This window comes from Truncatella angustata (genome assembly GCF_020726525.1).
Source record: "Truncatella angustata strain MPI-SDFR-AT-0073 chromosome Unknown BKA67scaffold_1, whole genome shotgun sequence".
Taxonomy (NCBI): Eukaryota; Fungi; Ascomycota; class Sordariomycetes; order Amphisphaeriales; family Sporocadaceae; genus Truncatella; species Truncatella angustata.
In genome coordinates this window covers 8072913-8083479 of record NW_025763381.1, presented here as the reverse complement: position 1 = coordinate 8083479, position 10567 = coordinate 8072913, and the positions used below count along the sequence as shown (strand labels likewise).

General features: G+C 51.0%; 4 protein-coding genes across 4 annotated transcripts; 3 read left to right on the top strand and 1 right to left on the bottom strand.

Moving 5' to 3' along the window:
• Positions 1 to 249: 249 nt before the first annotated feature.
• BKA67DRAFT_83742 (Gtr1/RagA G domain-containing protein) lies at positions 250 to 1859 on the top strand. Its single transcript, XM_046109476.1, has 3 exons — positions 250 to 631; positions 698 to 799; positions 850 to 1859. The coding sequence occupies exons 1-3, from the start codon at positions 399 to 401 to the stop codon at positions 1703 to 1705; spliced, it is 1191 nt and encodes a 396-aa protein (XP_045965514.1). The 5' UTR covers positions 250 to 398; the 3' UTR covers positions 1706 to 1859.
• A 561-nt stretch (positions 1860 to 2420) lies between these two features.
• BKA67DRAFT_511586 (kinase-like domain-containing protein) lies at positions 2421 to 3484 on the bottom strand (the record flags this gene model as incomplete). The annotated part of the gene is made up of 2 exons (XM_046097410.1): positions 2421 to 3353; positions 3416 to 3484. 2 exons carry the CDS (start codon positions 3482 to 3484, stop codon positions 2421 to 2423), a joined length of 1002 nt encoding a protein of 333 aa, XP_045965513.1.
• A 1035-nt stretch (positions 3485 to 4519) lies between these two features.
• BKA67DRAFT_551027 (Septin-domain-containing protein) lies at positions 4520 to 7227 on the top strand. Its single transcript, XM_046101706.1, has 3 exons — positions 4520 to 5869; positions 5919 to 6069; positions 6120 to 7227. The coding sequence occupies exons 1-3, from the start codon at positions 4907 to 4909 to the stop codon at positions 7049 to 7051; spliced, it is 2046 nt and encodes a 681-aa protein (XP_045965512.1). The 5' UTR covers positions 4520 to 4906; the 3' UTR covers positions 7052 to 7227.
• Positions 7228 to 8125: 898 nt separating this feature from the next.
• Positions 8126 to 10319, top strand: BKA67DRAFT_510700 (Poly(A) polymerase central domain-containing protein; the record flags this gene model as incomplete). The annotated part of the gene is made up of 4 exons (XM_046097348.1): positions 8126 to 8271; positions 8328 to 9760; positions 9872 to 9986; positions 10034 to 10319. 4 exons carry the CDS (start codon positions 8126 to 8128, stop codon positions 10317 to 10319), a joined length of 1980 nt encoding a protein of 659 aa, XP_045965511.1.
• Between the last annotated feature and the right edge of the window lie 248 nt (positions 10320 to 10567).

The window sequence follows — 10567 nt, the reverse complement described above, 5'->3', positions numbered from 1 at the left end:
CAACTTGTCTCTGTCTTCCAAAGAAAGAATAGTTTCAGCAAACACCAAGCGTATGGCTGAACGGACTGCCTGCCTGCATCCGTGCCGACGTCACCTCTAATGAAATCGGTGGTCCGGTCATTGTCTAAGGGAATTGTCTTCGGCAGCTTCGTCTGTGGGTTGGCTCGCTGGAGCAAAGTGCAGGCAGAATCCAATCAAAAACGTTGCTAGTTGCAACGTCATAAACCAGTGAGAGGCTCCTGAAGTCCAGATGATATGGCAAGAGACCCGACTGTAGAACAGCAGGCACCTGGCGAAAGCCATCTACTGGGCATTGATGAGACTGGGAAACCAAAGATCTTGGGATCACCATCTCGTTTTCTTCCCCTTATTCTCTTGCTACATTTTTGCCGGTTATAATGTTTTCTCATTTAAGTGGATGGGATGTTGCTCCCAGGTCAAGAGATTCCCGAGCATCTTCAGAACGTTTACAAGGCCTTCTTAGTCCAGCTCAGCTAAATCTTGAACGTGTCTTCGAACAGAACCGTCTCCGAATTCAGCAGAAACAGAATGGCACGCAAGCCCCGGAGCCGGCGAACGCAGGTCCTCCGGCAAAAGGAAAGCCCAGACTACTTTTGATGGGCCAGAGAAGGTATATTGTCTCAGCTACATAGAACACGCCTATGCCCATGTCCATGACCATGCTGACTGGATCCAGGAGTGGCAAATCATCAATATCAAGCGTCGTATTCCACAAGTTGCCTCCTAGTGAAACGCTATTTCTGGAATCTACAGCACGCATACAGAAAGACTCAATGGCGTAAGATTCGTTTGTATTTTCTTGTGAGAGCCACACTAATTTTCGCTTAGATCTTTCATGGACTTTCAAGTTTGGGATTTTCCAGGTCAAATTGACATATTTGAAAACCCAACTTTCGACATCGATGCCATGTTCGGAGAGATTGGAGCACTGATATGGGTGATTGACGCTCAAGACGATTACATGGAAGCGGTGGCGCGACTCAATGTGACCATCCTCAACCTGCAGAGCAGATTTCCGAATATCAAGATTGAGGTATTTATTCACAAAGTGGACGGTCTATCTGACGACTACAAGCTGGACATACAGCGGGATATCACCATACGTATCCAGGACGAGCTGTCCGACCACGGATTCGACAATGTACCGTTGAGGTTCCACCTTACGAGTATCTACAACCACAGTATCTTCGAAGCCTTCAGCAAGGTCATCCAGAAGCTGATACCACGCCTCGGCAGCCTTGAGGCAATGCTTACCAACCTTTGCCGTACGTGCCGCTTCGAGAAGGCGTATCTTTTTGACGTGCTGTCAAAGATCTACATCGCCACGGACAGTGCGCCTGCAGACATGGCCAGCTACGAGATTTGTTCGGATTACATCGATGTCATTATTGACCTGACGGAAGTGTACGGCAGTTGGCCACGATCCCAAGGCTACCGGGAGTTGTTGGAAGGTGAACCATGGAACCAGAAGCTCGAGGATCAAGTCGCCAGCAATTGGGCAGAGAGCTGCATGGTTCTGACCGACGGAAACAGACCGATCATGCTGCGAGAGGTCGACAAGTACCTGGCCCTTGTAGCGATCATGAAGGAGGACAGCTACGACAAAATGCCTCTCGTCAACATGAACGTTGACGTGGTTGTCGATGGTTTGAAGGAGTTCTTTGAGATCACGAAACCGAAATAAGGAGGAGTGGTTTGCACGGAATGGACTTGGACAGTGGAGGGATGGCCCTCTCAAGAGCATATACACACAAATAGGAGATTTAGCTCGTAAAGCTGATACATATAGTGGGCAAGGCTTGAGGTAATCAAAAGACCATGTCACCCGCAATCCTGCATAGTTTGCCTAGTCTAATGCTTTCCGATGCAAAGTGTCACTGCATGCCTACCAGGTTTTGCTGTTAGTAGCAGCCAGCAGCCAGTAGCCGTCAATTCGTCAGACACTAACCTTACTTTACTTGTCACGAGGATTTCTTTCTACCTCGCACTTGGTCGAACGTAAAATAACATGCAATGTTTTTGGGTATTATCATTAGAAACCGAGTGCGGCCAATTCATCTCCGGCCAGCTCTATGGATCCAGGTGCAGTCGGGGCCACCGAACAAGAGAGCCTCCCCCCGCCCCCCAAAAAGAAAAAGAACAGAATTTCACAAATAGAGAAGAAGAAAAAGCCCACCTGAAACGCCCTTGCCGCAATAATGCTGAAATCCCGACCGCAGCCTAAGTTCCATAACACCTTTTTACGCTTGTGGACTTTGCGACCCGCATCCCACCTCGTCGATGAACTCTACTAAGAACGTCTCAACGTTTTCGGCCGAAATATGCACTGCTTCTTCGATCGGATATGAGGACGCATACGTTATAGGATAAGTCCTGATTCCTAGTTCTGCTGACCGTATCTAATAACCACTATTGTAAGCCGCTTGTGATGGAACCGAGTCCTGTGCCGCATACCCTCTAGATTGGGCGTGCAGCTGCTGCTGTTGCTGTTGCTGTTGCATTTGTTGCTGCATGACAATGTCATTGAACCAAGGGTGCTGAAGAGCATCATGGGCACTGATTCTATGCTCGGGACGAAGAACCAACATTCTTTGCAGGAGGTCGATGCCCAGCTGGTCGATCTGCGGGAGGATAGACTGCAGGTTCTGAGTGGCATACATCTGGAAGTTTGGCTTGTACTCGGCAAACTGAGTTATACCAGGCCAAGTTCTTTCGGTGGGTGTGCCCATGATGCGGAAAATACGGACAATCTGGTCCTCGTTTGTCGTTCCGGGGAATAAAGGGCGACCGGTGTACATCTCGGCCATGATACATCCCGCCGACCAGATATCAATGCTTGTGTTGTAAGTCCTACTTCCAAGCAAGACATCTGGGGCGCGATACCAGAGGGTGACGACCTCGTTGGAAAACGTGTTGACTGGAATTCCAAAGGCACGAGCCAGGCCAAAATCGCCAAGCTTCAATACACCCTTAGGACTAATCAGGAGGTTCTGAGGCTTCAGGTCCCGATGCAGGACTCTGTTCTGGTGGCAGAAATCGATGCCCTTGAGGAGTTGGTACATGAAAGACTTGATTGTCATTGGCTTCAGAGCGCCGCGGTCTCCGTGGGTGTCCATGTACTTCTTCAGGTCGCCATCCATGTATTCGAAGACCAACATGAGCTTGTTCTCTGTATGGATAACGTCATGTAATGCCACAATGTTCTCGTGCTTGAGCTCTTTCATGAGAGAGATTTCTCGAATGGCGGTCGAAGGGGTGCCCTCTTCCGAGTCGAGATGGATCTCCTTCAAGGCAACGAGCTCACCTGTCTGCCGGTTCCGGCCCTTGAAGACCTGGGGACGGGGGTTAGCAGGTACTACGTACAGATAGATATATCTCGTGAGGTGAAGCGTACGGTAGCATAAGTGCCTTCTCCCAGCTTCTCCAGCTGCTGAAAGGAGCTGGGGTGTCTCTTTGCGTCCATGGCTGGAACAGAGCTCGTCGGAAAGGTGCTAAACACGGCGGGGTCAGGAGAAGCGGCACGAGGCTGCTGCGATGTGTAGCGCGGGTTGAACAAGATTTCTGCGGCCGTCGTTATCCTTGGTCGAGAAACCGATGATCGGCTGTCTTGATGGAATACGGGCGGCACAAGCGCGATGGGTATTGTTGGGGACGAAGCCGTAGCTGTGGTTGCAGTTGTAAATGTAGCCGTGGGAACAGCAGGAACGGGAACGGGAACAGGAGGAGGCTCGTTCTCGTTCACGTTCTCGTTCGCCGTCTGGGACGGACGCTCTCGCACGGGCGACGGTGTTATAGTGGCGATCGTGGGGGGGTTGTCGGGATTACGAGAAGATACCAGTCCGGTCTCGGGATCGGGGAAAAAAGAAGATTGGTTGCGGGTGTGATGGTGTCTACTATCGGTAGTCTAGGTGGGTGTAAATGGGCAAGAGTTGAGTTTGAGTTGATATGGCCGAGTTTCTGGGAGTGTTTGGAGTTGAGAAGCTCTCCAACCTGAACCTGAACCTGAATTTGGACCTGGGCCTGAACCTGGACCTGAACCTGAACCTAGACTTAGACTTAGACTTAGACTTACTTTGTAGACTTGAACTTCAAAAAGAACAGGCGAATCCCAATGAGGGGAAGTCGCGATACAAACGCTCCCAATAGTTTTGTGAAAGTGCAATCAGTTTAGCGGGCTACCGTAACAGTTAGGTAAGGACCCTGGCGCAGCTTCTGGGGCAAATCCCTGCGAAATAGACTGGTAACGCCGCTAGTCTGATCAACATCGCCGCCTGTTTCTGCCTGTGACAGACTGCAGAGCACCAGACGTGAGACCCTTAATAATGGCCACTTCCACCGACAGCATACACACGTACATGCTTTGTACCTAGCAAGCCTGGCCGCTGATTTGGTGGTGTGGGGGAGACATGATCGTCCATCAGCTGTGACCCCTCACCTCTCACCACCTCACTCACCCCTCACCCATGTTCTGGCCCCCATCACCCCCCAACCTTGAACCTTCCAACTATGTCTGGTAGTCTGGTACGTAGTACGATTAACCACGGGTTCAATGGCGACACACTCATGATGCGGGGTGTGCTTTATCCGCCAGAGAAGAAAGAGAGAGGGAGAGAGAGGGAGAGGGACACTCACACACATACACATACCCCTACCCCTACCATTTAGCTCAACCCATCACCTGCAACCAGACTGCTAACGGACTTGCATCCATTCATGTCATGTCTTGTCATCAGTCATCCGCGTTCTAGACAGCTTCCTCTAAAATGCCCAACTCTTCGTTACTCTGAGGCCAGATCGTCCTGCTGCCAACCCTATCATCTGAGTATGGGCTGCGCTTGTACCAATACCCATACATACATACATACATAGCACCTTTGATGTGATTATGCGACCCCTCCCTAGCGACAATGCCTCTGGGCATCAATGTTCGGTCCATCGACTCGATAACCTTCCATCCGTAAATTCGACTTCCACCTCCACCAGCCAGATGTCTTTCTTCCTCGCCGATGAAGCCACTGTCGATTCCTATCTTGACCAACCAAGTCTTGCCAGTTCCCGTTTGAGAGACCACAGGAAAGTCACAGAGTCAGGGCACACCCTGTCGGCACGCAGTCATGACCGGGGCCATGCCTTGTCGAGAAGCACTTCAATAGAGTCACTGGAAGAGCATGGCTCGGCATATTCGCCTTTGTCCATGCCATCGTTACCCAGCCCGACGCCAGTTCCAACATCTTCCCACCATCGCGCCCCACTGTCGCGGTCCATCACCCCGATAACACTAGGCACTTCGGTCGCGGGCTCCTTGCTGAGCAGCCCGTCGTCCAGGAGAAATTCCATAGCAGGCTCCATATCAGAAAACGCTGTCAGCTCAGATGACGACGAGTATACTCCCGACAGGTCAGCCATGAATATGGCAGACAGCGGCAGTGCCCCACAACTGGTCATGCCCAGCATCAAGATGCCGAGTCGCCGTCCCTTTACTGAGTTGGGTAAAAGTCTTGGTCGCTTGAAGCTGCTAATCGCAGGAAAGTCTGGTATTGGCAAGACTTCACTCGTCAAGGCAGTTGTTCAGAGCTGTGAGCACATTGTCCATGTAGATCCCATTGTACCCCAGGCTGGCTTGAGACGATCCTCGAAAGGTTCCGCAAGGCCTGCTGCTCCTAGTCGGCGAGGCTCCGACTCAACAAAAGCAATATGTGAGATATTCGCGAGCACGAAGCCATATCCAGACTGGTGGACAGAGCTGGATGAATCCCGTGCCAACCAACGAAGGAAAAGCCTTGGCGACCAGGTACTCGACCGTAATATATGCTTCGTGGACACACCCGGCTATGGTAATAGCTCATCTGTAAGCTTCCCCGAACCTAGTGCTACGATCTATCTGCTCACTGTGATAGGCCCTGGAAACTATTATGCCGTGTGTAGAATACGTTGAGTCTCACTTGAACAAGGTGTCTTCCGATGCGTTGAGCGAGCCGGAAATGCTTCGCCTGTTGGGAGGGGACGGTGGGTTCCAGGTCGATGCTGTGCTTTACATGATTCAACACCGTAAGTGCTTCTCTCGCGACAACTTTAGCATTGCGTCTTACAATTTGTAGATTTAAGCTCTGTCGATATTGAATACCTGAAGCGTCTAGCACCGTTGACGAACATCATACCAATCTTGGCCCAGGCTGACAACTGGAGCCCGGACGAGCAAGCTAGCTGCAAAGAGCAGATAGCATGTCAACTCCGCGAGGCTGGTATACGGTACTTTAGTTTCACTTCAAGCGCGGGTCAATCGCCAAGCTCCGCATTGCCAACAATTCACGCTGTGTCGTGTGCCGCTGGGTCTGATCATGATGTTATGGATGCGAGTCTTTTAATGAGTCCAGACTATATCCAGCCTTTGGCCTCATCAGAACTTACTCGGCTGGTAGAGCATCTATTCAGCTTCGAGGGGTCCTCATGGTTGAGGCACTCGGCTGCCAAGAAGTATATGCAGTGGCGAGATGCCTCAGCTGCACCGAGACCGAAATATCTATATCAGCCGTTGAACCCCACGACGGGTGCACTCATCGGCCGGCGACCTCTGGCGCTCGCCCGCGTGCATCTTCAAAGAGACAATGACACCAGTCCTCGTGTCTACATGGCGGACTGGGCAATGGACCTTCAGAGAAGTCTCGAATCCGAGAAAGCGCAATACGAGGCGCACCCAAGGAGGGGACAAGCTGCATGGCTCAATGAGCGACTGAACGGATGTTTCCAAGATGGCACATTAGTCCCGACGAACAGTTCACAGGAGGCAATTCCATGTCGCAAGAGGAAGCGAAAATATCAAACGTGGAAGAGAGGATCCCGTCATCAAGATCCACTTGGCTTACTACAAGTGGCAGCGGATCTGAAGGCAAAAGGCTGGCTGGCTCTGGAGATGCTGGGTGGCCTCGGTGTACTTGGCGGCATAACGTACTGGCTGGCACGACAACGCTGGCAGATAGACGCGGCGCAGAGCGCGGATGACTGGGCAAGGATGTGGGGACTCGACATCTGAGGATGGCGAAAGGCGTGGGATAAGCTGTATATAATTAGTAGATGCGATGGTGATGCGTATGAAACACAGCTCAGGGGCAGGAGTTAGGGCAGGAGTCGCATACCCAACAGTCTTTGATTTGTCTACCACTTCCCATATACAATTTAACAGGCATTGTAATCCAGGAATTGAGCCAGTATAGCCTGCTCTGACGGGGCCCCGCGATCTGCGAGATGAGAGAAGTATGTTTGGGCTCGAAAGCTAGTAGCATATGATAATTTGCCAAGAAATCTTTACCCAAGGGCTGGTTGGTGCGGCTTCACTTTTGATAGCTATGCGCGACATGGCCTTCTCTTGGAAACGTCAATGAACGGCAATTTGCAGAATCGTCCAGGTCGTTTGTCTCATGGTATCGTCGGGTGGGGGGGAAGGTGATCTATATGTGGTTTGTGTAAACTACTGTAACCGAGAGGTTCCAATACATACCGTGGCAGGCTGCATTCAAGTAAGGTTAGTAGCCTTCGCTGATGGGACCCGCTAAAAACGCGCTAGACTACAGTAAATTTCAGTATGTTTATGCTCATGTAGTCTGTCAAGCATGTCTTTGGTCGCCGAAGCAAAGCTTTGACTCAAGCCTTGTGTATGTAAGTCAACTAGGTTAGGTTAGTGCCTTCCAATGTTTAATGGATCTTGGATCTCATTGCTACAGCTGCATTTTGTTTCGATGGCAGAACTCTAGCTCCAGTTCCAGCTGCAACTACAACTGCATCATCAGCCACTACCACCAGCAAACAGGCCGCCTGAACTGTGTCCGTTCCTGCGCATGTTCCTCATGCTTCACCTTCCTTCGCTCGTTATTCGTTCCTTCAATTCGTCACTCAGACGCAGGTGCATTTCAAACGCGCACGTTTAAGAGCTGGACGAGTTCGGACTCACATTGCGAGACGCAACACCCTTCTAGTTGTCGCGTCGCAAACTACACCTGGAGGGGGGCTTTGTTCTTTTCTTTTCTTTTTTGGGATTCGCTTCTTCTTTTCTTCTCCTTCTTGTTATTCATCATTGACTCGGTTCTTTGCACCAGCTATATCCGTTCTCATGGCATCCTCGGAGAAGACGTACGGCGTAACGCCACCCATCTCGACAGTACTGCCCACGCCCATCGAGGTGCAATCCACGAATGCACTACTTGAAGAACTCAAGCGTCAGGGAACATACGAGTCCCAGGAGGAGACAAATAAAAGGTGAGGGCATCACATCCAGCTCAACGTGATACAGCCACCCTGACAAGTCGCTCTAGGCACAAGGTTCTGGCCGATTTACAACGGATCACGGATGAGTTTGTTCGTCGCATTGCCAAGAAGAAAGAGCCACATAATACTGCCTTGATCAGAGAAGCTCGTGGAGAGGTCTTCACCTATGGAAGTTTCTGTCTCGGCGTGTACGGCCCTGGCTCCGATATAGATACTCTCGTCTGTGCCCCCAAGTACGTGACACGCCAGCACTACTTCGAAGACTTCCCCGACCTAATCGTCGAGATGGCACCCAAAGGCGCAATCACCGATCTCACTCCCGTCGAAGATGCCTTTGTCCCCATCATCAAGTTCGAGTACTGGGGCATCAGCATCGATCTGATCTTTGCCCGCATTGCCACTCTCACCCAGTTCCCCAAACACAAGGAGTTGTATCTGACAGACAACCAATATCTCCGCGGTCTTGACGAAGCCGAGCTGCGCTCTGTGAATGGAACCCGTGTCACTAATGAGATCTTGAACCTCGTCCCCGAAAAGGCGACCTTCCGCCTGGCATTGCGTGCTATCAAACTCTGGGCCCAACGTCGTGCCATCTACGCCAATATCATTGGTTTTCCCGGTGGCGTGGTCTGGGCGATGCTGGTTGCCAGAATCTGTCAGCTGTACCCCAAGGCTTCTGCCGCCATCATCGTCACAAAGTTCTTTGTCATAATTCGCCAGTGGCCCTGGCCTTCCCCCGTCATGTTGAAGCAAATGGAGGATGGTCCCTTGAACGTCCGTGTCTGGAATCCCAAGATCTACAAGGGTGATAGCTTCCATTTGATGCCTGTCATTACTCCTGCCTATCCACAGATGTGTGCTACCTTCAACATTACCCACTCAAACAAGGCCGTTATTCAACGAGAGCTGGAGCGCGCTCGAGATATTGCCAGCGAGATCATCGCAGGCGCCCGGCCCTGGAAGGACCTCTTCGTAAAGCATAGCTTCTTCACAAGTGGCTACAAATACTACTTGGCTGTTGTTGTCACTTCTAAAGACAAGGATGCCCACAAGATTTGGTCAGGCTTCGTCGAGAGTAAAGTTAGAGTCCTTGTCGCTAGCGTCGAGCGACACGCCTCCATTGCCATAGCCCATCCTTTCAACAAGGGATTCGATCGAACCCACAAGGTTCTCGACGACGATCAATTCAGTGCCGTCATGGACGGAAAGCTGGATTATGTTTGCAAGGAGGACGATACTCCAGTGACCCCGGTGAAGGATGGGCCCGTCAAGGACAATGCCGACAAAATCAAGCCGAGCGCCGAAACGCCAATCAAACCCGAATCTTCAAGTCCTGGTGTCGAGTCTGCACCCACGCAGCTAGACATTTCTATGAAGTCAGAATCAGGAGAAGAGTCGAAAGTCAAAATCGAAGATCTCCCTTCTCAAGACGACAAGATATACACCACCACCCATTACATTGGCCTTGAGCTCGCAGAAGGTATGATTTCAATCAGTGACTTCCTCCCCTAATTCAGAATAGTGATCTTCGGCGTTTCACGACAACAAATCCGCCGCTCGTGGTGGTTTGTAGCAGAGGTTGCTGACCTAGCAGGTGCCAAATCTTTGGACCTTTCTTTCCAGGTAAACGAGTTTAAGGACCTTTGCCATGGCTGGGACAAATACAAGCCTGAGTTGAACTTCTTGAGCATTCAGCACGTGAGAAAGTAAGTGCTCGCCGCGTCCTCTCTGACCCGCTGCTCAACATCAATAGCATCAACCTACCCGATGACGTGTTCGAAGCCGGCGAGGTGAAGCCCACGCGCCCGCTTAAGAAGTCGGGCGCCACGAATGGAGCTGCATCTCAGAAAACCGTGAAGCGGCCTAATCCGTCGCCGTCAGATGTATGTTGGGATGAACGGTGGATTGCTAAAAGCGATGGCCGATGCAAAACCCTTTTTTTACCCCTGATGCGTGGAGAACCACTAACTGGACGCGTAGGGACAACCCCCGTCAAAACGACCCCAGCCAACAGTCGCAGGTTGAAGACAGCTGAATGATTACGGAAACCACTCAGCTGTTTACAACTTTTCTAATTTAGTAGAAGACACGGTCTCTCGTCTTTTAAGACCAAATGCTGTCCTGCTTCGGAGCTCGGTAAGCAACATGGAATTAGACGGGCGCATCAGTTCTTTGCACTTTGATCGACCCCTTCTGTACAGGAAACAGATCGATATTTTTGCCATGACTGTCGTGGCCCCAAGCGCCACCAACTTCGAGCAGAGACATCGCTGTCCATTTTTCATTA

Excerpts from the sequence above, each read along its gene's own strand:
- BKA67DRAFT_551027 (XM_046101706.1), top strand. The coding sequence starts at position 4,907 with ATGCGACCCCTCCCTAGCGACAATGCCTCTGGGCATCAATGTTCGGTC. Across the intron at positions 5,870-5,918 it reads GCTATGGTAATAGCTCATCT|GCCCTGGAAACTATTATGCC; the intron begins GTAAGCTTCCCC and ends TCACTGTGATAG. Across the intron at positions 6,070-6,119 it reads GCTTTACATGATTCAACACC|ATTTAAGCTCTGTCGATATT; the intron begins GTAAGTGCTTCT and ends TACAATTTGTAG.
- BKA67DRAFT_83742 (XM_046109476.1), top strand. The coding sequence starts at position 399 with ATGTTTTCTCATTTAAGTGGATGGGATGTTGCTCCCAGGTCAAGAGAT. Across the intron at positions 632-697 it reads CTTTTGATGGGCCAGAGAAG|GAGTGGCAAATCATCAATAT; the intron begins GTATATTGTCTC and ends GACTGGATCCAG. Across the intron at positions 800-849 it reads ATACAGAAAGACTCAATGGC|ATCTTTCATGGACTTTCAAG; the intron begins GTAAGATTCGTT and ends ATTTTCGCTTAG.